The 24981-nt window shown below is 37.2% G+C and overlaps 2 protein-coding genes across 13 annotated transcripts in view; one reads left to right on the top strand and one right to left on the bottom strand.

The window, feature by feature from the left end:
* The window catches only part of LOC141406692 (uncharacterized), a 155203-nt gene that overhangs the window by 15048 nt on the left and 115174 nt on the right, over positions 1-24981 (bottom strand). The gene's annotated exons all lie outside the window — the stretch shown is intronic.
* LOC141406694 (inactive pancreatic lipase-related protein 1) lies at positions 3873-23920 on the top strand. Of its 2 annotated transcripts, none has more exons than XM_073992598.1 (7): positions 3873-4361; positions 11572-11671; positions 18689-18843; positions 18939-19193; positions 19261-19479; positions 19625-19778; positions 22804-23920. In XM_073992598.1, the coding sequence occupies exons 1-7, from the start codon at positions 4310-4312 to the stop codon at positions 23201-23203; spliced, it is 1335 nt and encodes a 444-aa protein (XP_073848699.1). In that variant the 5' UTR covers positions 3873-4309; the 3' UTR covers positions 23204-23920. The 2 variants fall into 2 exon arrangements, with proteins under 2 accessions (XP_073848699.1, XP_073848698.1); XM_073992597.1 differs by having other exon boundaries at positions 3877-4361; positions 19622-19778.

Here is a 24981-nt window from a genome sequence, read left to right as displayed (position 1 = left end):
AGGACATCAAACAGACTACGGCCATATCTACATTAGGCAATTTTCCTTGAGGCAATTGTCGGTTTGATGGAGAGACAGTTGGGGCATATGGTAACCCCTTGCTTCTCAACGCCATCTCTCAACGACAAACTTTCAATTGCCGCAAGGAAAATTGCCTAATTTAGATATGGACTACCCTCCGGCTAAGTTTGAGGATGGATAGTAAATTATATGTGTCGACATCAGTGGTACGTTGAATTTAGGATCAAGATGTATGTATGCGAATGTTTGTATAACAGAGGTCTGGTGTCAGTTGTAAAAGCCTGAACCTCTATTTGATCGATCTAACCACCTTTTTCCGCAAATGTAAATATCTAGCACTAAGTCTACAGCCAATCGGTCCAGAGTTAAATGTCCTTGTCGATGGCAGCAAATTCCGACCACTACCTAGCCGGAAACACTTGATGATAGTAATTTATGGGTCGCCAGTGTGGTCCGATAACATAACTTTAATGCGATGAAGCAGTATTTAAACCTCTCAGAATGCCAACCAGAGAACTGCAAAAGAGTGCCTCCTCATGCCATCAGTGGATTATCTGCATGAGGAGTTAAAGATTCTTCCAGTACGGCAACATAATGGAATGCTCTCGTTGCAGTACTTGTTCGGTTGTTGCCGGAAGATTCAACCCAATCACGGATGGAGGGTAGGACTCCCCCACCCAGACGTGTCAGGAGAGATCTGCATGATATATAGAGTGAGAGCTCCTACGATATTAGAAAGAACCCTTAGAATAGCAGAGCCTCTCAAGCAGATTTGTAAATGAGGTCCTCGGAGGACTATCGCAGCTGAAGCGTCAGCGGCCATGACAAACCAGAGTATAATCAAGAAGGTGCAGCCGCCTAAATTCCTATAGGGCAAGAATTTATGATACCGTGCAAAACATCGGACCAGCATACGGTACAGGCCAGCACGACACACTGCACATTTTCAACTGCCAAACCAACTCAACTAACCCCAGTACAACCATTCAAATAGTCACTTTTCTAGACCTGGAGATAGATCCAGAGCAGGATAAAGCAGGAAAACGAACAGACAATCATATCATATACTCTTACAACAACAACAACTGATGACCCCTATAAGTTCTAAGTGAGTATACGATTTGGTCGAAACTTTGCACATCGTACAATTTCTTCCAAACGTACCTTAAGTTCCAAAAATGTTTAAGGTCTGTTCGAACACCGTTATGATATTTTTACCGAAGGTACTCCTTGTGATCTTGTTTACAGTGACATAACGTGCTTCGTGGCCAAGTCCATAATGGTCTAAAAGTTCTAAAATATCCTACGGTGGCCAAAGGAAAAGAGCGACTGACATTGATCTAAATTTTGCACATCGAAATATTTCTCTAAAACGAACATCAACTTCCAAGAAGCACCCACTCTTTCAGAAAGGGTCGATAGGATGTTTTGTTTCAGAAAGGCGCTATAGAAGGACCCATTTTCAGAAAGGTTCTATAGGAAGACACTTTCTTTCGAAAATGGTCTATAGAAGGACATTTTCTTCCAGAAGCGGTCTATAGAAGAATGTTTTGTTTCAGAAGTGGTTTATAGAAAGACTTTTTTCAGAAAAGGTGACTATGGACTATGGAAGGGCCCTTTCTTTCAGTAAGGATCTATAGATGGACACTTTCATTCAGAAAGGGTATATAGGAGCACCATTTTCTTCTGAATGGTCTATAGAAGGACCACTTTATTCAGAAAGGGTCTGTAGAAGGGCCTGTTCTTTCAAAAAGGGTCTATAAATGTACCCTTTCATGCAGAAAGGGTCTATAGAAGCAAAGTTTGTTTCAGAAGTGGTCTATAGAAGGACCTTTTGTTTCAGAATGGGTCTATAGTAGTAACCTTTCTTTCAGAAGGGGTATATAGAAGGACGTTTTCTTTCGGGAAGGGTCTATAGAAGGACCCTTTCTTTAAGAAAGCGCTTATAGAAGGACCCTTTCATTTAGAAGGAGTGTACAGAAGGACACCACAAAAGCAGATTACGTGTAGTTTAAAGGCTTTTCGGGGATTGTTTTAAACATTTTATCGGTTCTGTTTACAACGATATAATTTTTCTTGCTCAAATCAATGTTTTCTGCCACAATGAACCAAAAGCTTCATAAAAATTGATCCACTTCCAAGATGGTGTACGTCGGTCCATTCCTTCAGGTACCTCCTTTGCCAATGTTCAACACTTTTGTTCTTTAATCCAAATCAAATTTATTAGCAAGACGTCCGCATCTCTTCCGAACATTCACAATCGTTAAGATAAATAACCCGAACAGAAATAGTTCTATTTTTTAGTCGGGATGTAAATTTTGATTCTCAAATGTATTCGACTTTTAATAAATGATGTCATGTATTGAAAAATCCCAAATATTTATAGGAAATTAATTTCTCAGAACCTAACAAAATCTTTTAATTATAACTTAGTTTTAAATACTTAAAATATTCTTATAATATCTCTAACTTGCAATAATATCATCTAACTTCCTAAGAAAATGCTGATACAAGGAAATGATGAATAGTTCCTTATCTTAAATTAATCCCCAAACTATATTCTAAAATGTTCTAAATCTAAACAAAACTCAAGCGAAAAACTAATGCGGAAATTAAATAGTTAATGACCGAAGTGATGCTATGCCAAGTATTTTTTGCAAAATAAAACAAAACAAAACTTAACATAAAAATAGTTAGTTTAGCTGACAATTTTCTAAAGAGAGCAATAAAATTTACAAATCCATTTTACTATGTCAAACACGTTTGAATTTGTTCATATTTTATGCTTACCGAAACGATACGGAACTACGTGCGATAAATAAAAGAACATTATTTTTTTGAATTATTGACTAATTTTATTCCCCACACTTGCCTCTGATAGGTGACGGGCGACATTTATGGTCTTAAATTTGTCGAAATGATTCAAGAAACGGCAAAAGCACGCGACACCCGGATTATAGGAAACTTGTTATAGCCAACAGCATACATATGTATGTTTATTTGAATTTTTTGAAAAAATTTACATATTGCCTAGCAATTATTGTTGACAATAACTGTGGTGAATAACAAACAATACAAAAAGGAGATAAAAATTTTAGTAAATAAAATTATAAAGGCTTTTTTAACGGAAGGTGTAGCCGGGTAAAAATATAAAATGTGGGTGGAGTTTTTTGTGCAATAATTAAAAATACCACAAAAATTGAGGTTACAATGTTGTGTTCATTTATTTTTTCATAGGAGTGCTGCTACCCATATATTTTCAGCAAATTTCCAATATTGTAAGTTTTTTCATTTTGTTTTATCTTCCGCTTGATTAAGCAGAACAATGGGGTAAACACCCTCCTCTCATTGTTGGTAATTAAACAATTAACATTTTTGTTCTTGTTGCAAGAAATGTTTAACTACAAGATATTTTTATGTGTTTGGCTACCGTCATTCGATCATCAAAACAAACATCTGTGTGGACGTTGTCTGTCTGCATTCATTCATTTGTTTTTGCCCGTTACGCATAATTTGTTATACATAGCTTGGAAGTTGAAGTTCGTGTCTTAAGTCTTTTGTTTTCTATTTGTACAACATCAACTATTTTACCGGTTCGTGTTAGTTTAGTTAGCAGTTTTGTTTTTGAAATTGATTCTTTGAATTAAAAAATGAATCTCTGACTCTCAAAAAAAAAAACTATTTTGCTTCCTATACCAACTCTGGTGGGCCACGACGTCGTATTAAACATTCTATATTTTGCTAATAATCCACATGTCTATCTCTATGTTATTGTTTTCATTGTTGCACACAAGCAAATTTCTGTGGTTGTTGTTTTATAGCATTATATTGTTGTTGATTTGCGTTTATTTGTTTGTTATTGTTGTATCGTTAAGTCAACAACGTGGTGGCTAGGGTTGGCGCTCTTGGCTGGCTTGGCGGCTGACTTGGCTTGCTGTGTGTTTTCTTTATTTGTTTTGTTTTGTCATTTTGCAAGTTTTATAGTAATCAGTTTGATTTGAAACGCGTATTGAATTGGTTGTTAAGAATATTTGTTATTCTTTAAGCCCTGACTAGAATTTTTGTGTATTTTAAGAAAAAAATTACGAAAAATAATTTTAATAAAAAAAATTATACAATTTAATAAGTGGTTAAGTGAAACAAACCAAAGAAAGAAATAAATATAAATAATTATATTAAATTAAAAAAGTAAAATAAATAAAAGAAGTTTATGTAATGAAAAGCCAGTGATATATTATTTTAAAGAACGAAGTGTAGTTAAGTTTTTCAAAAAAAATATCAAACAAAAATGACTTTACCCGCTACCTCAGCTTTATGTAGCATCTTTACAATATTAATTGGTAAATAAAATTATATAAAAATAAATAAAATGTTTTTAGAACAACAATACAAACCTTAAGTCAAGTGAACAGTGTGGAAGAAAGCCTTACTCGAATAGTTCTTGTCATGATGAGTTGAACTTAAATTCGGCCGAAATACGCTAAGGACAGATCCCTAATTTTAAAAATAAATTGAATTTTTGTGGGTGACAAACGAATGTGTGGAAGTTTTTAGTGTAAATATTTAGGAAAAATTATGTCCATCATAAACAGTGGGCATACTTTTTCGACCTACAGACCTTAACAAAACTGTTTACACAGAATAACATTATAGCATTGTAACAAAGGCTACTGAAAACTTTAGTGCGAGAGATGTATGAAGTGGTGTGTACCTAAATATTGGGTCATTTCGGAAAGTATTGTCTTCCCACGCTGTTAAATTTTCCACATGTCAGAGACCATCCAGGAACTGGATCTAATTTTGGGAGGCATTTCTGTCGTTAGTTATCGTAACAAACTGCTATTTCAGTTGGTCACCGTAGGATTTTTTTTTTATTTTTTGGGTCATTATGTAAAGAAGCACGGACGAAAAAATATATCTAATTAATTCTCTTTCGAGTTGAGCTTATTAGACCTATTATATACATTGAAAAATTAGGAGTCTACCGAAGTCAGACACATTCAACCATTACGCTACGTTTCACGGATGGTTAAGCCGATCTTCAGGCGTATTGAATGTTGTTTTTGTAACAGACGAAGGCAAAGCTTGGGAACTAGTATATATCGCACTTCATTAGATAAATGCATATGCGAAATTATGTCAGTTAATTGAAACTCCAATCTTTTCCTATAGTCCTGCTTGGTAATCCCATTTTTCAATGTTCACAAATACTATGGTGGGTTTTATTCCTACGTCATTAGTATTGCTAAAAGAAAAAAATATATCGTTGTAATCAGAATCCCAGGGAAATCCTTCGATGAAAATTTCGAAAAACTACAATTATCCGATATAGACCTTCTTGAAACTTGATGTGCGTCTGGAAGAAAGTTTTACGATGTCCAAAGGTTGGACCAATGTAGTCACTCCTTTCGATTATCGTGATCATCAGCCATTTGTGTTGGTCACCTTAGGATTTTTAGAGCTTTTGGATCATAATGTTTGCTGTAAATAGGTTCATAAGTACGTTCGGTAAAAAAGCCCTTAAACTGCTCTTAGGCGAATATTTTGAACTTTTGTGAGGAAGGTACTAGAAGGTGTTGTCCGATGTGGACCTTCTTGGAATTGATATACGTTTGAAAGAAATTTTACGATGTGCACAGATTGGACCAATGCCAGTCACTCCTTTCGATTTTCGTGACCATCAGCCATTTGTGTTGGTCACCTTAGGATTTCAAAACAATGCCTGAACTGCCCTTATACTGCTCTTAGGCGATTTTGAACTTTCGTATGGAAGTTTCTCGTAGCTGATGTTCGATTTAACGATGTGTAAAGGTTGGCTCAACGTCAGTAAATCCTTCCGATCATCGTGACCATCAAAGATTTATGTTGAGCAGGAAGTATTGACTTGGTCCACAAAAAAAATTAGGACAACCAACTCAAAAAAAAAAAAAAAAATCCAAACGATCCGAGATATGGTCTTAAATTGCACTTGGTCGAAAATGTTTGAAATTTTGTATGACAGGTACCCTAAGGAGTGGACCGATATAAATCATATTTCGACAATATCTATGTATGGAAGAAATATTACTACAAACGAATTTTGAATCAAATTGAGTGCGTTCCATTTTAGCCTAAAATCTTAAACTTGTGTGTAGGAGATATCTGAAGGGGAGGACCGATGTGGACCTTCTTGCAACTAGAGTACATATTCGAACCTGATCTATATATGGAAGGAATATTACGGGGAACAAATTTTGGACCAAACCGGTTGATTCGTTCAAAAGTTATTGTGTGCACAATTATAGTGCAAAATGTTAAACTTATGGAGGTATCTGAAGGAGTGGACCGATATGGCCCATATTCGAACTAGAACTTAGTTTGGACAAAATATTACAATTACCAAATCGGTAATCATGCACATCAGCAATTTTTGTTGTTGTTGTCAGATTTTTTAGAGCTTTTGGGCCATTATCAAGACTTGATCGCCAAAAAATGTACCATTGCGAAGGTAATCTAATGCAAAAAATGTCAAAACGATACGAGGCATGTCCTTAAATAGCAATTGTGCAACAATTTTTGAAATTTTGTGTGTGAGGTACCCAAAGAAGTGGACCGTTATAGTAAGTAATATTACGAAGAACAATTTTTGACGAAACCGGTTGATTCGTTCGAGAGTTATCGTGTGAAAAATGTTGAAGAAATGTTGTGGGAGATGTTCGAGATATAGGGAGGTGGACCAATATGACCTATCTTTGAGCTTGATTTGAGATTGGACAAAATATATCGAGGACCAAATCGGTTGAATGTTTCAAGAGTTTTTGTGCGGTCCAGCCAGACCGACGGATTTAAAGACAAATAGACTGGGCTAAATCCACTCCTTACTGTCAATTGGTCTAAAACCATTATTTCGAAGAGGAAAATTTTTATCGCATCAAACTGTATATTCCCTTTTTTAGCCTGAAGGTATGTATACACATATAACTGTGGATTGTCATATTAAGAGTTGCTATAAAGGGTTTTCCAATACCAGAATTCATTTTGGTATTAAAATTATTTTTTGAGATAAATGATCGGATTTTTATTTCGTAATAAAGACAAAGGTACGCCGTTAATCCCACGTTCCAGATAGAGAGGTTTCTCTTCTTCTTCTTGTTCCGACAGTTTGTATTTTTCCACTAAATGCGATATTGCGATTCGACAAGGTACTTCACGGTTTTTGTTTAGGGAACTGTGACGTAAAGATTTTCGCCATTTTTATACCCTCAGCATTTATGCTAATGTGGCTATATGTACTTTCAGAAAAATAATGGGTTCAGACCCCAAGTATGTTTGAACGAAATGTATTTCAGACAATTTGGAGTCGATTTAGCCATGTCCGTCCGTTTGTCTGGCTGGCTGGTGCGCACGATAACTCTCGAACGGATGAACCGATTTAGTCCAAAATTTGGCGTTAGTAATATTTTATCCAAACTTAGTTTAAGTTCGAACATGGGTTACATCGGTCCATTCATTCCCGTACCTCCCCCACAAATGTTCGGAAAATTTGTGCGCACGATAACTTTTGAAGGGGGTAACAGATTTGCACATCCTTAGATTTCTACCAGACTTAGATGAGGTTCCAATATGGACTCAATCGGTCGACTCCTTCGGGTACCTCCCACACAAAATTTCGGAAAAGTTCAGTTTAGGACCTGATCTCGAATCGATTTGTTTTTTGTTGTAACAACTTGTATTCACTGTCTCCCCATACGACGGCACAAGTTTCCTCAGGGGCAAGTCCATACTTCCTGAGAAAATGTCTGGAAAGTTGTAAAAACTCTGTGGCACCCTGTGTAGTGTTTGGAGAGTACGATAACTCTGGAACGCATCAGCCGATTCGGTGCAAAATGTGGCGTTCATAAAATTTCGTCCAAGTATAGGTTAAATTTGAAAATAGGCTTTATCGGTCCACTCATTCAGGTACCTCCCCCGCAAAAGTTCAAAACTTTTCGTTAAAATGATAACTCTCGGAGGCAGAAACCATACTTTTCATATTGTAATATCTCTGCGGGACATGGATCGGGTTCGGATATGGACTATATTGGTCTACTCCTTCAACTACCTCGCACAAAATATTTAGGAAAGATGCAGTTTAATCGTTTTGCTTCTCTTTGTAACAACTTTTATTCGCTGCCCCCATTACGACAGTACACGTTTTTTTGCTGGAAAGTCCATACTTCCTGAGAAGACTGTCTGAAAGCTGTAAAAAAACCCCTATGGCACCACCTGTAGTGGCTGGAGCGCATGATAACTCTCGAATGGATCAGCCGAATCTGTCTAAAATTTGGCCTTCGAATCCCATTTATTTTTGTTGTAAAAACTTGTGTTCGCTTTCCTCATGACGACGGTACAAGTTTTTATTTCGGGGGGTGGGGCAAGTCTTTACTTCTTGAAATAATGGTCCAAACATGGCAAAAAAGCCTGCCGGCACCTACTAAACTGGGTAGTGTAAGATAACAATCGAAGGTAGAAACTGATTTGATCCAGCCGTTGAACATAGACGTCAGATGTATTGTGTGTTACTACTTTTTTTACGAACGTTCCCAACGCCACTCACACCCACCCCTTCCGCGACCGTCCCCATACGTAGGTCCGAGGCTTAGGGTATATCTCTGTCGGTCAAGTTGTGGTAAATTTTAATAATTTCAATGCGTTGTGGAGGCGTAGTTGGTATAGGGCGTAGTTTTTATTGGTGAAATGTCAAAGAATAAAACCTCGAATGTTACATCAACCGAAAGACCGGGTAATTCAAAATAATTTGTTGGAAAACCCCTTTATTTTTTGTTGCAGCTTTAGTTAATAGTTCTTATAAAAATCAATTAATTTTCAATTATAGGACAGTCTACCAGAAAATAGTGTTTTACAATTACCTTTTTTCACTTTTATTCAAAGCCCGCTAAGAACTCAGTTTATGGCGCAGTTTACTCTTGGTTCAATATCGAAAAGCTATTAAAAAATGTTAATTAAGGATCCGTTAAAACTAATAAAATAGATGTACATAATAAAATTAGAGTTCTGCTGGAGTATTTAAATTGTCCATTGTTTCTAAAGATGAAGGAGCATTTCTACAATCACAAAGAAACTTCCTTCCCTTTCCACCAGAGCTCCGATTTACTCGCGAGTGAAAAGTTGGGGGGAGGTGGTAATTTTTTTTGGGTGCAATATTTTTGGTTGGTTTGGGGCAAGTTTATTTGAGGGTGGAATACGTTTTTGTTTGGCGCTGGGGAGGGGGCTTGTTGTCCCCCTCAACTTGTTCAAATTCGAGAAGAGTTTCACTCGCGAGTTGAATTCGAGCGAGTATTCGGAGCTTTGCTTTCCACACATTATGATTGTATTCCGTTTATTACCTCACAAGCAGACTAAACATATTTTTAGTTTTTGATCTTACCTATAGACTTGGTGTTCCCGAATAGTGGTGGTTCATTCAAATAATTGATGAGTTTCCAAATCTCAGTTAATTATATTTTTGAAATAATATACGATAACTCATAATCTTTTGATGCCCTTAATTATAAATTATTTATTACCATTTATGATAGAATATATACCATCGAATGCTAAACAGATAACAGTGGTAAACTGTTTAGCATTTGATACAAGGCTAAATTGATTCCCCATCAATTGATTCAAACTAATTTCAACGATTCAATATTGACCCATATCTGCATAAATTAATACACTTTAAAGACTAACATTGAGCTTTTAATTTAAATGTAACACACACACATTCCTATTCAAACAGACATAAGTTATGTGTATGTTCTACACATCAGATACATTCTCTTGTTGGCCGCATTTAGGCCTTGTTGTGTTTTATTCAATCACCATGAACTTCAAATTCTATTTGAATGCCTCAGCATTGATCTTCTTTTGATTGTAGAACTAATGAATAAATATTCAAATAATAAAGATCATCTGATTAATGCGATTGCTGATACTCTTATATTTTTATTTGAAATTTGTACTAACATTTTGTGACGTCGTCAAACAACCAAAAAAAGAACTCTGATCATATTTCGCCAGGCTATTATTATTATTTTTTGCCATTATTATGGTCAGTCTTGACCATAAAAGTGTTAATTTAATACACATTAACCGGCAAATGAATAAATACAACATTAAAAATGTATTTCCGCATTTTCAGTCCATTGTTTCACATGTGTGTAGCTAGCTAGCCATAGGTAGCGGGACAGATCAACGGACAGATAGGGTGCAAAAGATATGCGAAAAACAACTCCATGAGACAGATTAAAAATGTTTCTTTAAATAAAAAGTTTAAGATGAGGTTTGCTTGTTTTTGTTGTTGTTGTTGTTTAAACCAAGACTCTTAACAAGCCATTAACGATGAATGTGAGAAAAAAAGACATACATACCGACAAACATGTGTATTTGCATACTACGAATAAAATGCTAAAAATTGGCATAAGACTATGGTAATGGGCAAAAAAATTACGTTGTTGCTTTTTCACTGGCCAACAAATATAATGTAAATAAATGGGAATGCCATGTACTTATGTATGTATCACAAGTGTTATAGAGATCGGTTAAAGGAATGATTGAAGGGTCACGGAAACCCTAGAAAAAGTAGTTCCAGTCTTCTTATGCTGTTGGATGCTTATTCGAAATATTCAGTTACTTTAATTCTAAAATCGACTAATGCTATGTTTTCATCAAATTTCTTTTATGAAATATTGAAAATCAATATTTCCTTCCATAGAAAATATTTTATAAAAACATGTGATTTTTATTCATTATTATTATTATTATTATTATTATTATTATTATTATTATTATTATTATTATCATTATTATTATTATTATTAATTTTATTATTATTTTTATATGTATTATACAATTTCTTTATTTGTAGCACAGTGTTATTTATGGCCAAGGTTAGTTATTTTCACAATGAACTCGCAAGCCAAACTTTCATTAAACACACACAAAAATCACATCAAGATATGAATGAATCGTGACAGCAAATCTGCATAATTTGGATTTTTTTGGATGAATGCAGCAGCACTAGCAACCTTTGAATCAGAGAATAAAATTGACAATTGCAACGAATTTTGTGATCAAAACAAAATAGATAATTACCCAGCAGACAAGCTTTTACTTCTTGTTGAATAGGTCTTAACAATTTCTAAGCAGAAAAAGGAAAACAACAAACATGAAAATCACGTATTTACAAAGTGTGAATAAATCTATAATTAATGTTGTCGTTAAAATATCTTCTGTTGTTGTTAGTGTGGTAGAAAAATGTACAAAAAAACAAGAACTTAAACTAATGACTCATTCATAGAATATTCTTTTTCTAATTTTTTGTTCTTTATTATTTTCGTTTATTGACCATTCATTTCTGTAAACCGGTTTCCACATAATTCTCAAGTTCAGGGTGCTCTAAAGCTACTTGTCACACAAATTTGAGTTCGCATTGAGTTTATGGCACTCTTTAATTACCTCTTTTAATGTTGTGGAAATAATGTTCTTAATTATTTTTACTGTTGGTTTTTTTGTTCTTTTTCTTTGCAGCCGGTTCACCAATATTTTATAGCCCCACACCAAGAGGATTTTGCTCGAATTGTTGCCAAATCAAGGAACGAGATGATATCAAATTTATGTTATACACAAGGTAAGTGAAACTAATGTTGAAAAAAAAATATATATTAAGTAAACACCATGAAGAGGGAATACAATGAAAAGGAGAAAATAAAAATTCGCCTATTACAAATTTGTAATAGCAACTGAAAGGCTTTAACGGGGTTAATAAAAGAAACTGTGTGAAGTTTATCATAGTTGGGAATAGAAATATTGTTCTTGCCTTTCATGAGACTTTCTTATTCCCTTACTACATAATACGTGACTGCATAATACGTGTACTCACAATGAGAATAATAATCAGCCGTCGTTGAGCAGCCGACAAGTAAACATGTGCATGGATGTACGCATAATTTCAGTGGGGACACTGAACAAAACCGCACACACGCGCCACATGTTTACTGGTCGCAGTTCTAACAACCACTGAATGCTGATACAAACTTTCTTGTGATTCTCTCACTACTTTACTCTCTTGTTTATTTTGAGCATCAATGACTTAGATAGTCCTTGTTCTTGCACACGAACTTGGGAGTAAGAACTTTTCAACGCCTTGATATTATCCGTGATGCTGGCTTCACTTGATATTTTCATAGTTATTTTGGCGTACCGCTTCCTCGTGATCCAACATTATTTATGAACGATTTTAACTCCCTTACGTGGCTCTAAATATAGGGTAATTTCAGGTCCCATATATCAGGAAGTATTTTCTTCCCCTAGCAAACAAATATGTAGTGTTGTGGACACGACGACACCTCAGCGAGGTGCAATGGTAAGCACATCCGCCTTGCATATTATATGCCCGGGTTCGATTCCAAAGTCAGACAACATCAAATGTTAACGGTGACAAAAATACACTTAAGCGACATTTCCTGAGTAATTGAGCAATGTACAATCTTTCTACAATTGGTTTTGTTAGGCACGCCATTCGGACTCGACTATAAAAAGTAGTTAGGGGTGCACTCATTGATATGAGAGAAGTCTTCCTTGTCCCTTCGGGGATGTTTATGGAAATATGCAAGCCATACTCCTTTTTGAAATGGATCATTTTAATCCAAATAACTTCGATGAAAATAATCCCGAACAGCCCATGAAGCTCACTTAAGAGAAAACTTTGAACTTTTGCACCGTAGATATATATCTTCTTGGAATTTGATGTATGTTTGGAAGAAAAATTACGACGTACAAAGTTTGGACCAATATCAGTCACTCCTTTCAACTGTCACAGCTGGTCACTATACGATTTTTTGAGCTTTAAGGTCATTATGTCTGGAAGCAAAAATATAGTGTGTAATCAGACTACCTTCGATGAAAATTTCATAACAATCCTCGAACAGTCCTTAAACTCTGCTTAGATTAGAGGTACTCGAAGGTGTTGTCCGATATAGACAGTTTTTTAACTTAATCTACGTTTGGAAGAAATTTTACGATGTGTAAAGTTTCGGGTGACGTAGGGGATGGAAGATACCAAGGAACGGTCCTGACCGGTTTTTTACATGGCAAAGCCCAGGATTTATCTTGGTCCCTCTTTCATCTCAAGTGGACACCTTTAACACCCGTTAAAGGTAGGGAGCTAACATGTGCCGCGCGTTCACCCATAAAAACGTTAAAAACTTGGGTTTGGGCGTCGGGTTAGTAACCCTCCCCTAGAAAAAACAGCCTATTATGAAAAAACGAAAGAAAAGAAAAACAAACCCCTCTAAAGTTGACGAACCCCGCAAACATTTTAAGGACCATGATCTGCGAATCTGCACCTGGAATGTTCGCACTCTTTATAGAGAAGGTGCAGTCTTCGCATTGGCAGACGTACTTCAAAAGTACAAGGCCGATATTAATGCCATACAGGAAATACGATGGATTGGGAAAGGCGTCACAACAACACCTAAAGGTGACGCACTGTATTATAGCTGCCATGACGTAAAGCATGAGGTTGGTTGCGGATTTGTAGTTAGTCGGAGACTAAAACATCTGGTATCCAGCTTCACTCCAGTGAATGAAAGACTTGCTGCAATTCTAACAAAAGCTAAATTCTTCAACATCAACTATATTTGCGCACATGCTCCCACTGAAGAAAAGGACGAGCAGACCAAAGATATATTTTACGAGCGCTTAGAGGAAACATATCGCTCATTTACTCAAAGAGTGGCATAACTCAAAAAATGCGTTTTCTGAGTTAGCAATTTCTATTTTTTCTACGACTTCTACCTTATCTTCTGTCAAATTTTCATGCTGATATCTCTAAAACTCGACGAGCTACAGCTGATTTACTACGAGTTTCGCATAATTCAACACAAAAGTTTTTGAGTTTATGAAGCAATAAAACACTTCAAATTATGTTTGATCTTGCACAGAATTTTAACACTGATATCTCGCTAGGTGTTTGCAAAATATGGTCCACTTAGTTATTTTGTTTTTTGTGTAATAATATTTTTAATTTGGGAAGTCAAATTTCAATCGCCAACTTAAATCGCATTTTTCTCGAAACTCGATTTTTTGAAATGTGTCACTCTTTGAGTAAATGAGCGATATGACAGTTGCCCTGTCCATGACATTAAAATCATTCTAGGGGATTTTAATGCCAAAATTGGAAAGGAGAATATCTTTGGCCCAACAGTCGGGAAATTCAGTCTCCACAGTGGAACATCTGACTATGGTATGAGGCTGATAGACTTTGCAGCTGCAAAAAACATGGTAGTTAGCAGTACCAGGTTTAATCATCTCGATATTCATAAGGGCACCTGGCTGTCTCCAGATCAAAGAACAAGTAATCAAATTGATCATGTTGTGATAGAGATTGATGATTCATCGAGCGTGTTGGATGTACGATCGTTCCTAGGTGCAAACATTGATTCGGACAACTACCTTGTTGCAGCAAAGGTACGTACCCGTCTAAACGTTGCAAATAAAGCACGAACAGACACAACGCGGAATTTGGACATCGATAGGCTGCAAACACAACAGATAGCCACAGCATATTCCACTCAAATGGCCCAATTGCTCAACGCGAGCACTCCTTGTCCCGATAACATAACACAATGGCAAATTATTGCCCACTCCATTCAAACAGCCGCAAAATCCATACTTGGATTCCAGAGACCTCCACAAAGGAATTCATGGTATGACCAGGAGTGTGGTGCTGCTACCGAATAGAAAATGCGGCATATAGAGCTACTTTACAATCAGTACCAACGCGTAGCGCACGAAAGAGATATCGGGAGAAAAGGAGAGAAGAGAAACGTCTTTTCCCCAAGAAAAAGAGAGAAATGGAAAAGCGAGAGTGTGAAAAAATCGAGATGTACAGGAGCCAGAATGAAGTCCGAAAATTCTATAAAAGAGCGAAACATCAAACAGATGGCTTTGGTACAGGCACATCCTCCTGTAGAGACCAGCAAGGTAATCTGGTAACAGATACAGATAGCGTGCTCAGGATATGGAAGGAACATTTCTCCAATCTGCTGGTATCCAATAGTAGCGAAGACGATGATACCACAGATCCAATCCCAGAAGATGGTATAGAATGTATACCGCCCGGCCAAGATGAGGTAAAAACAGCAATCAACCGGCTGAAGAATAATAAAGCAGCAGGAGCCGATGGCTTACCAGCCGAGCTGTTTAAAACCGGAGGCGACGCGCTGATAAGGTGTATGCATCAGCTAGTTAGCACCATCTGGCAGAAAGAACGCGTACCCGACGATTGGAACCTGAGCATCCTATGTCCCGTCCACAAGAAAGGAGATACGACTGTATGCTCCAACTATAGGGGCATAAGTCTTCTCCCTATTGCCTATAAGATAGTGTCAGGGATATTGTGCGAACGACTAAAGCCAATGGTCAACGAAATAATTGGACCATACCAATGTGGCTTTAGACCTGGCAAGTCCACCATTGACCAGATATTTACCCTGCCGCAAATCCTAGAGAAGACCCAAGAGATGCAGATCAACACATATCACCTTTTTACCTATTATAAAGCAGCATTCAACAGTCCCCCCGATCAAAGGTATTCTATGCAATGTCTGAATTTGGTATACCCGCAAAGCTCATCCGGCTTTGTAAGATGACTTTAACTGATACTAGGTCCTCAATTAAAATTGGAAAGAACTTCTCCGAAGAATTTTGTACCAAATGAGGTTTCACACAAGGAGACAGCCTTTGGTGTGACCTATTCAACATTTTGCTGGAAAAGGTAATACGAGATGCAAATGTCAAAAGAAATGGCACAATTTACATCAATAGCCACATGTTACTTGCTTAAGCTGATGACATAGACATCATGGGACGATCAGTAAAGGAAGTAACTGATACCTTCAGGAAGGTCGAAGCAGAATCTTCTAAAGTGGATCTGGCGGTAAACGGCGAAAAGACCAAATTGATGGTGTCGACGCGCAAAGCGTCCATAGAACTCGGACCAACAGTGGAAGTTGGTACCTATTATTTTGAGGTAGTTAAAGACTTCGTCTACCTCGGCACTGCCATAAACACAACAAACAACATCAGTTGTGAAATAAGAAGAAGAATTATATTGGCCAACAGATGCTACAATGGTTTAAGTAAGCAATTTAAAAACAAAGCCACATCTCGTCAAACAAAAATAACACTATACAAAACGCTGATACTACCCGTGCTAATGTATGGCTCCGAAGCATGGGTACTTGCGCAAGCAGACATGGCAGTGCTTGGTGTGTTTGAGAGAAAAATTCTTCGAAAGATCTACGGACCAATCTGCGTTGAATATCGACGTCGCATGAACCACGAGCTGTATCTGCTATACAACGACATCAATATTGTTAAACGTATCGAGATGCAACGATTGCGTTGGTTAGGCCATATCATAAGAATGAGCGATGATGAACCCGCTAAAAAGGCGTATGAATACATGCCACATGGCGGTGCACCCAGAATCGGCAGGCCTAAGCTTCGATGGAGCATACAAGTGGATGAAGAAATGAAAAGGCGCGGTATTCCAAAAAGCGAAGCGAAAAACAGAGAGGATTGGAGATCTTTTCTTAGTTCGGTCTATGGAACAAATGTTCTGTAATGGGCCAGCTAAGTAAGTAAGTAAAGTTTCGGCTGAATCAGATACTCAATTCGTATGTAATCGTGCTCATCATCATTTTGGTTGGTGCCGGCAGGGTTTTAGTGCTTTAGGGTCATTATCTTAAGAAGTATGGGTGTGCCTCAAGAGCAACCACAACAAAACAACCTGCCGCTAAAATTTTCGAAATACCCGGCCTTCCTCTGGCTACGTCGGAGATCCGAGACATGTCCTTAAACTGCACTTGTGAGAAATTTGTTCAAATTTTGTGTGGGTGGTACCCGACGGAGTGGAGAGATATAGTTTATATTCGAAAATTATCTATAGGAAGGCCTACTACTCTTCTGCAGAAAGATCGTCTACCCTTCTATAAGAAGACCCTATTCTCTTCTATGGGAAGACCTTCTTGTCCTATATAGGAGGACCTTCTTCTCGTCTATAGGAGGAACCTCTACTCTTCTATAGGAAGATACTCAGTTCTTCTATAGGAACATCTTCCGCTCTTCTATAAGAAGACCTACAAGAATTTCTTCTCTGCTGCTCGTCCTGGTTTTTTTGCAGGAAGTCTTTCTGTTCTTCTACAAGAAGACCTTCCGCTATTCTGTAGGAAGACCGTCTGTCCTTCTGAAGAAAGAAAAATATTACCAGAAAAAATTTGGTCCAAATCGTTTGATCCGTTTTAGTCAGCCAACCAGACAGACAGACATAACTAAATCGACTCGAAATTGTCGGAAACCGACATGTCAACCCTAAACTCGGAAATCGTCTTCCAGGCTATCGACTACTGATGTCTATTATTTTTCAGTCTGCCTATTAATATTTTGATTTTATTCTGGCTAGATTCTATATAATATCACTGTTATGGTCATAACTAGACATCGGATTTTTGCATATTTTTGAAATTTTAACCAATTGTAACTACGTTATTATATAGAATTATATCGTTCCAATGATAGAAATTCGATGTTATATTGAAAATAATCAATAATACGTACAAAGCTCCAGCTTCTATTGTATAATAAACAAATTATGTGCATTATAATTTTCAAAAATATGCAAAATTCCGATGTCTAGTCATAACTCATCTTCTTGTTGTAGAGCTTTGTGATTACAATACAGTTTTCCAGGAGAGATATGTTCTAGCGAGGTGCATCCAGCATCCGTGCAGCATCAGATCGTAGCTTTATATAAATCGTGCTTGTTTTCGATCTAGCCATGGTCATCAATATTATATGGGTTCACAAATGTTATTTTTTCGTTTATGTACTTTTCTGGCTGTAAGCCTCAAGTTAGCTCACTTTAGCAGTCTTTAATAGATGTTAGAGGTTGCTCCCGAGGTGCTTTGACGAGAAAAAGTTAACAAGATATGACCCAAACTAAAGCTCAAATTAACCGTTTCTTGGTATGAGTACGTCTACCAAAGTCTCTTACCTAAAGTCAAAATAAGGGAAAAACATCAGAGAGAGTCTACCCATCTTTCGTCAAATATTTGGTCTTCCATAAAGACAATCCATAAGGCCCCGTTATACTTCTACAGATTCCCTATTACAATCAATCAAGAATGTCTATATATTCCTTTTCGGATGTGGCGCATTATATGAGAAATTTCAGTGACGACTAAAATTAATTTTCCCAAATAATTCCTTAAATCTGTAGTCTATGAAGAGACTCTTTTGTTCAATTACATAGTTGTAGCACTCTTTAAGCGACTTCTTTGATTTTTTTGATGAAGTGAATTTATTTCCGTAATTTTTCGTTAATTTTTATAAAAAATAGTGCTTTAGGAAATAACATTGCTTATTTCCACGTTGCCTCCTTTCCCCCCATTTTTTTTATTTCTCCTAACCCGTTCATCCTTTAATTGACTCTCTTCCGAAAAATTCCCCAAGGCATTTAAAGCGGAAAAATCTCAAAAAAATAACATCAATTTTGTTTCTTTTCCATGAACTCAAATCAGTTATTCATTAATTTTTGTCATTTCCCTTTTCCCTCTACATTTCTTTTTTTTTCGTTCCAAAGGAAAAATCCATTTAAGGCACAAAATCTGTATCTGAGCGATGATAAACGTTTGCGTAAAAGCAATTTTAATTTCAATCATCCTTTGGTCATTTACTTGCATGGCTTCTCAGAGTCTGCCATCAGCGAAAGGCAAAGCAGTCAGGAGATTAAAGATGGTAAGTTACGAGTTTGTTTTTTTTTTTTGTAATTCATATTGGAAAACTAACAAAGTTAAAACAATTTCATCTGCGTCTGTGTGTGATGGTAATAGCTTTTCTAAAAAATGGCACATACAATGTCATACTCATTGATTGGAGTCCCTTAACGGCTGTTCCTTGGTATACAAATTCGGTGGAAAATTTACCAGTAGCTGCTCGCTATATGGCCAGATTTATAAGGTTTCTGGTGCAAAGAGGTTTCCCCGTTAAGGACATACATTTGATTGGTTTTAGTTTGGGTGCTGAAATCTCGGGTTTTATTGGTAAACAGTTACAGGAATGGTCCATACTTTTGCCACGCATAACGGGTAAGTGTGTCATAATACGTAAATTAATTAGAAGCCCTTGTAATGAATTTTGTTTTTATTTAATTAGGCCTTGATCCTGCCTTGCCTTTGTTCGAGGATGGCAGCTCGAATCGCCGCCTGGGACCCAGTGATGCACAATTTGTTGATATCATTCACACGGACGGTGGTATTCTAGGCAATCCTGAGGCAATGGGTCATGTTGATTTCTACCCCAATGGTGGTCATGCCTTACAGCCAGGCTGTGCACGCCAGGAAATTGCCAATAATCGTTGGTTGGGCATTTTGAGTGAGTATCTTTCCAGTGCATAATGTAGCCTCTTTTTCTCCCAAACTGAATATAAAATATTTGTTTTGTACATGTTTTTGGTTTTGTTTGTCTTGTTTTTTGTTTTGTTTTTGTTTTCTGCTGGCATTGCTGGTGTTTGCAGTAGGTTGTAGCCATCAACGTGCTTGGGAATATTTTATTGAATCTGTCCATTACCCAATGGCATTTCCAGCCAACAGATGTGAGCCTTCGAAATTGTTTGGCACTTGTCGTGATGGTGGCAATGGCAAAGCGTTTATGGGCATGGGAGCTGATAAGAGGTATGTTTGTGTGTGTGTATTTTTTCATTTGGGGATTTTTGAGAGCAGATTATAATAAAGTGAATGGGTGGCAAAACAAAGTGATATCGAGTGTAGAGTAATTTTTATATTTAATTTAATTATAATTGTAAATAACTTAAAATTTATTTATATCCAATATTTATGTTTTGGAAGAAACCATAAAAGTTAAAGCCGATATAAGAAAAGGAAAGTGTCTTAGAAGCACCCTTTCCTTGGGAAAGGGTCTTTAAAATCAACCTTTCCTTAGAAAAGGGTCTTTAAAATCAACTTTTCCTTAGAAAAGGGTCTTAAGAAGCAACCTTTCCTTGGGAAAGGGTCATAAGAAGAGACATTGCGTTGGGAAAGAGTCATAAGAAGAGACATTGCGTTGGGAAAGGGCCATAAGAAGAGACATTGCGTTGGGATAGAGTCTTAAGAAGAGACATTGCGTTGGGAAAGGGTCTTAAGAAGCGCCCTTTCTTTGGAAAAGGTCTTAAGAAGCACCATTTCTTTGGAAAAAGGTCTTAAGAAGCACCCTTTCTTTGGAAAAACGTCTTAAGAAGCACCCTTTCCTTAAGAAAAGGTCTTAAGAAGCACCCTTTCCTTGGGAAAGGGTCTTAAGAAGCACCCTTTCCTTGGGAAAGGGTCTTAAGAAGCATCCTTTCCTTGGGAAAGGGTCTTAAGAAGCACCCTTTCCTTGGGAAAGGGTCTTAAGAAGCACCCTTTCCTTGGGAAAGGGTCTTAAGAAGCACCCATTCCTTGGGAAAGGGTCTTAAGAAGCACCCTTTCCTTGGGAAAGGGTCTTAAGAAGCACCCTTTCCTTGGAAAAGGGTCTTAAGAAGCACCCTTTCCTTGGGAACGGGTCTTAAGAAGCACCCTTTCCTTGGGAAAGGGTCTTAAGAAGCACCATTTCGTTGGAAAAGGGTCATAACAAGCCCCCTTTCCTTGAGAAAGGGTCTTAAAAAGCAACCTTTCCTTAGGAAAGAATCTTAAGAAGCAACGTTTCCTTAGGAAAGAATCTTAAGAAGCAACTTTTCCTTAAGAAGCACCCTTTCTTTGGAAAAAGGTCTTAAGAAGCGCCCTTTCGTTGGAAAAAGGTCTTAAGAAGCGCCCTTTCTTTGGAAAAGGGTCTTAAAAAGCAACCTTTCCTTGGGAAAGGGTCTTAAAAAGCAACCTTTCCTTGGGAAAGGGTCTTAAAAAGCAACCTTTCCTTGGGAAAGGGTCTTAAAAAGCAACCTTTCCTTGGGAAAGGGTCTTAAAAAGCACCCTTTCCTTGGGAAAGGGTCTTAAAAGCACCCTTTCCTTGGGAAAGGGTCTTAAGAAGCACCCTTTCCTTGGGAAAGGGTCTTAAGAAGCACCCTTTCCTTGGGAAAGGGTCTTAAGAAGCACACTTTCCTTGGGAAAGGGTCTTAAGAAGCACACTTTCCTTGGGAAAGGGTCTTAAGAAGCACCCTTTCCTTGGGAAAGGGTCTTAAGAAGCACCCTTTCCTTGGGAAAGGGTCTTAAGAAGCACCCATTCCTTGGGAAAGGGTCTTAAGAAGCACCCTTTCCTTGGGAAAGGGTCTTAAGAAGCACCCTTTCCTTGGAAAAGGGTCTTAAGAAGCACCCTTTCCTTGGGAACGGGTCTTAAGAAGCACCCTTTCCTTGGGAAAGGGTCTTAAGAAGCACCATTTCGTTGGAAAAGGGTCATAACAAGCCCCCTTTCCTTGAGAAAGGGTCTTAAAAAGCAACCTTTCCTTAGGAAAGAATCTTAAGAAGCAACGTTTCCTTAGGAAAGAATCTTAAGAAGCAACTTTTCCTTAAGAAGCACCCTTTCTTTGGAAAAAGGTCTTAAGAAGCGCCCTTTCGTTGGAAAAAGGTCTTAAGAAGCGCCCTTTCTTTGGAAAAGGTCTTAAGAAGCACCATTTCTTTGGAAAAAGGTCTTAAGAAGCACCCTTTCTTTGGAAAAAGGTCTTAGGAAGCACCCTTTCTTTGGAAAAAGGTCTTAGGAAGCACCCTTTCTTTGGAAAAAGGTCTTAAGAAGCACCCTTTCTTTGGAAAAAGGTCTTAAGAAGCACCCTTTTTTGGAAAAAGGTCTTAAGATGCACCCTTTCTTTGGAAAAAGGTCTTAAGAAGCGCCCTTTCTTTGGAAAAAAGGTCTTAAGAAGCACACTTTCTTTGAAAAAAGGTCTTAAGAAGCATCCTTTCTTTGGAAAAAGGTCTTAAGAAGCACCCTTTCTTTGGAAAAAGGTATTAAGAAGCACCCTTTCTTTGGAAAAAGGTCTTAAGAAGCACCCTTTCCTTGGGGAAGGGTCTTTAGAAGCACCCTTTCCTTGGAAAAGAGTCTTAAGAAGCAACCTTTCCTTGAGAAAGGGTTTTAAGAAGCACCCTTTCCTTGGGAAGGGATCTTAGGAAGCACCCTTTCATTGGGAAGGGATCTTAGGAAGCACCCTTTCATTGGGAAGGGATCTTAGGAAGCACCCTTTCGTTGGAAAAGTGTCATAAGAAACACCCTTAGAAGAAGAAGCAACCTTTACTTGGAAAAGGGTCTTAACAAGCACCCTTTCCTTGGAAAAGAAGCATCCTTTTTTGGAAAAGAAACACCCTTTCCTTGGAAAAGAAGCACCCTTTCCTTGGAAAAGAAGCACCCTTTTCTTGGAAAAGAAGCACCCTTTCCTTGGAAAAGAAGCACCCTTTCCTTGGAAAAGAAGCACTCTTTCCTTTGGAAAGTATTTTGAGAAGCACCCTTTCTTTGGGAAATGGTCTTAAGAAGCATCCTTAAGAAGCACCCTTTTCTTAGGAAAGGGCCTTAAGAACAACCCTTTCCCTAGGAAAGTGTCTTAATAAGCACCCTTTCCTTGAGAAAGGGTCTTCAAAAGCATCCTTTCCTTAGAAAAGGAACTTATGAAATGCCCTTTCCTTAGGAAAGATTCTTAAGAAGTACCCTTTCCTTAGCACAGGCTTTTCAGAAACACCTCTATTATACTTCTCAACTCCCCAATATTACAAAATAACATTGTTCATTCTTATTCTTTTTTTCCCTCAGATTACGTGGCAAATTTTTCTTGGATACCAAAGGCGAATCACCATTTGGTCGTACTGCTGCATTGGGTTCTTCATCTGCCTATAGGAGAACATCAGCTGCACAAACATTACTGCCGTTGCAATGGGAATTACAACAACAAACACAACAGCAGCAGCAACTTCAAGTACTACAACGTCAGGAGCTACACAATTTGGTTATACAACAACAACAGCAACAAAATCAAACATTGATGGATATTGTTGCACCAACAAAAGTAACAACGTCAACGACAACAACAACCATCACCCCCACAACACCAACAATAACAACATATCGAGGAAAAACGAAACGAGCAGCTCCACTATGGTTGGCAAATAAAGTGCCAAATGTTAGTGCCAGTAAAACTAATCCAGAAACGTGACAACATTTGCGCGGATAAAGTAAACAAAAACATACTAAAGTTAAAACACACACACACACACACTATCGCCCACATACACCCATATTTCCATGTCATTTCAACACAATCCTGCTAGTCTTTAAATTTTTACTATGCTATTCTTTATTGTCATATTCAAAAACAACATTACGACAAATCTCAAAACGCACACATTTCACCCAAAAACATAAGACATTGCTAAATTTAAAAGCAAACAGGAATAAGTCCAGTTTTTAAAACATAAAATCTTAAGGAGTATTAAACTTTGTAAAAGATTTAAACTTAAAAAAGTATTTTATCACAAAGTGGACTTAATAACCCTTCCCTTACGTAAAATCCATTCTTAAAATGAACTCTTCATAGTATTTGCTTAGTTTGTAAGTTCAGAAAAACAAAAACACAACACAATTATTTATTGTATGTATGTTAGTATGTACTCTTAAGTGTGTATCTCTAGTTATACATCTGATGATAATTCAATTTCAAATGCATTCACTGTTCCTTGGTATTGAAAATACAAGAGCATTACCATAGCTTTATATGTCGATGAGAGAGTAGAAAATTAAACTTAATGCCTTAGCTATAAGAAATGAATGAAATAAATGACGACGATGAAAAGTAAATAAACAGAAAAGAAAATAAATAAATATATTGACGTACTTAAAAAAAAATAAATTAATAAAAAATATTTGAACATAACATCACAAAAGCCTCTCCTAACATTTCCTACAGTGAAGAGTTCATTGTGCTCTTTATTTTGTTGTTTTGCTTTAATGCGAGGTTAAAAAACTCCTATTATCCTCATTATGTATGATTCAGAAACAAAAGGTGAAGCCTTTGACCACTTTCAATGGAAGCTGACAAGAGAGAGCAATGCTCCTGTAATAAAACTAAGTACCGTTAAATTATTCATCCCAAGATACATAATGGCTAATGACATGAAATATTAATTTACAAAGGAGACAGTTTAGGGTAATTTTTTAAGTTAATTAGAATCACGTTTTTAAAAGGTAATAAAAAGCGTAGTAGAAAAAGTAAAATACTAATATCTTAATATATTTTGAAACAAATTTGTTTATAAAACATACCTATAGAACCCGAAAGTGTAGCTTAAAATTATTTCCGATTTGTCATTATGGTTATGTTTTTATAAAATGTCTTTTCTAGAGGTGTCTATGGATGAGAAGACCATTCAAAAAAGAAAACCTTTAGAGAGACCTTCATTGCATAGAAGCCCTATAGACAGGATTTGTAGAAGATCCTTATTCCATAGAAGATACCTAGAGAGGTATTCTCTCCTATTGAAGACACCTTTCTAGAAAAGACGTTGAAGGCGTTCCTTGCTAGAAAATTCTATCAGTCAACAAAGGAACATAAGGTTTCACTTGAGGTCAATAAAGGGTCTATAGAAGCACCCCTTCTTTAAAAGAGGGTCTACAGAGGCACCCCTTCTTTGAAAGAGGGTCTATAGAAGCACCCCTTCCTTCAAAGAGGGTCTATAGAGGCACCCCTTCTTTCAAAGAGGGTTTATAGAACCACACCTTCTTTCAAAGAGGGTCCAAAAAAAATCCCTTCTTTCAAAGAGGGTCCAAAAAAAAAATCCCTTCTTTCAAAGAGGGTCTATAGAAGCAACCCTTCTTTCAAAGAGGGTCTATAGAAGCACCCCTTCTTTCAAAGAGGGTCTATAGAAGCACCCCTTCTTTCAAAGAGGGTCTATAGAAGCACCCCTTCTTTCAAAGAGGGTCTATAGAAGCACCCCT

The sequence above is a fragment of the Musca autumnalis genome, unplaced genomic scaffold (assembly GCF_047663935.1).
Source record: "Musca autumnalis isolate F117 unplaced genomic scaffold, ASM4766393v1 scaffold_5, whole genome shotgun sequence".
NCBI classification, from domain to species: domain Eukaryota; kingdom Metazoa; phylum Arthropoda; class Insecta; order Diptera; family Muscidae; genus Musca; species Musca autumnalis.
The sequence above is the reverse complement of the archived record's forward strand: the minus strand, read 5'-3'. Positions and strand labels throughout refer to the sequence as shown.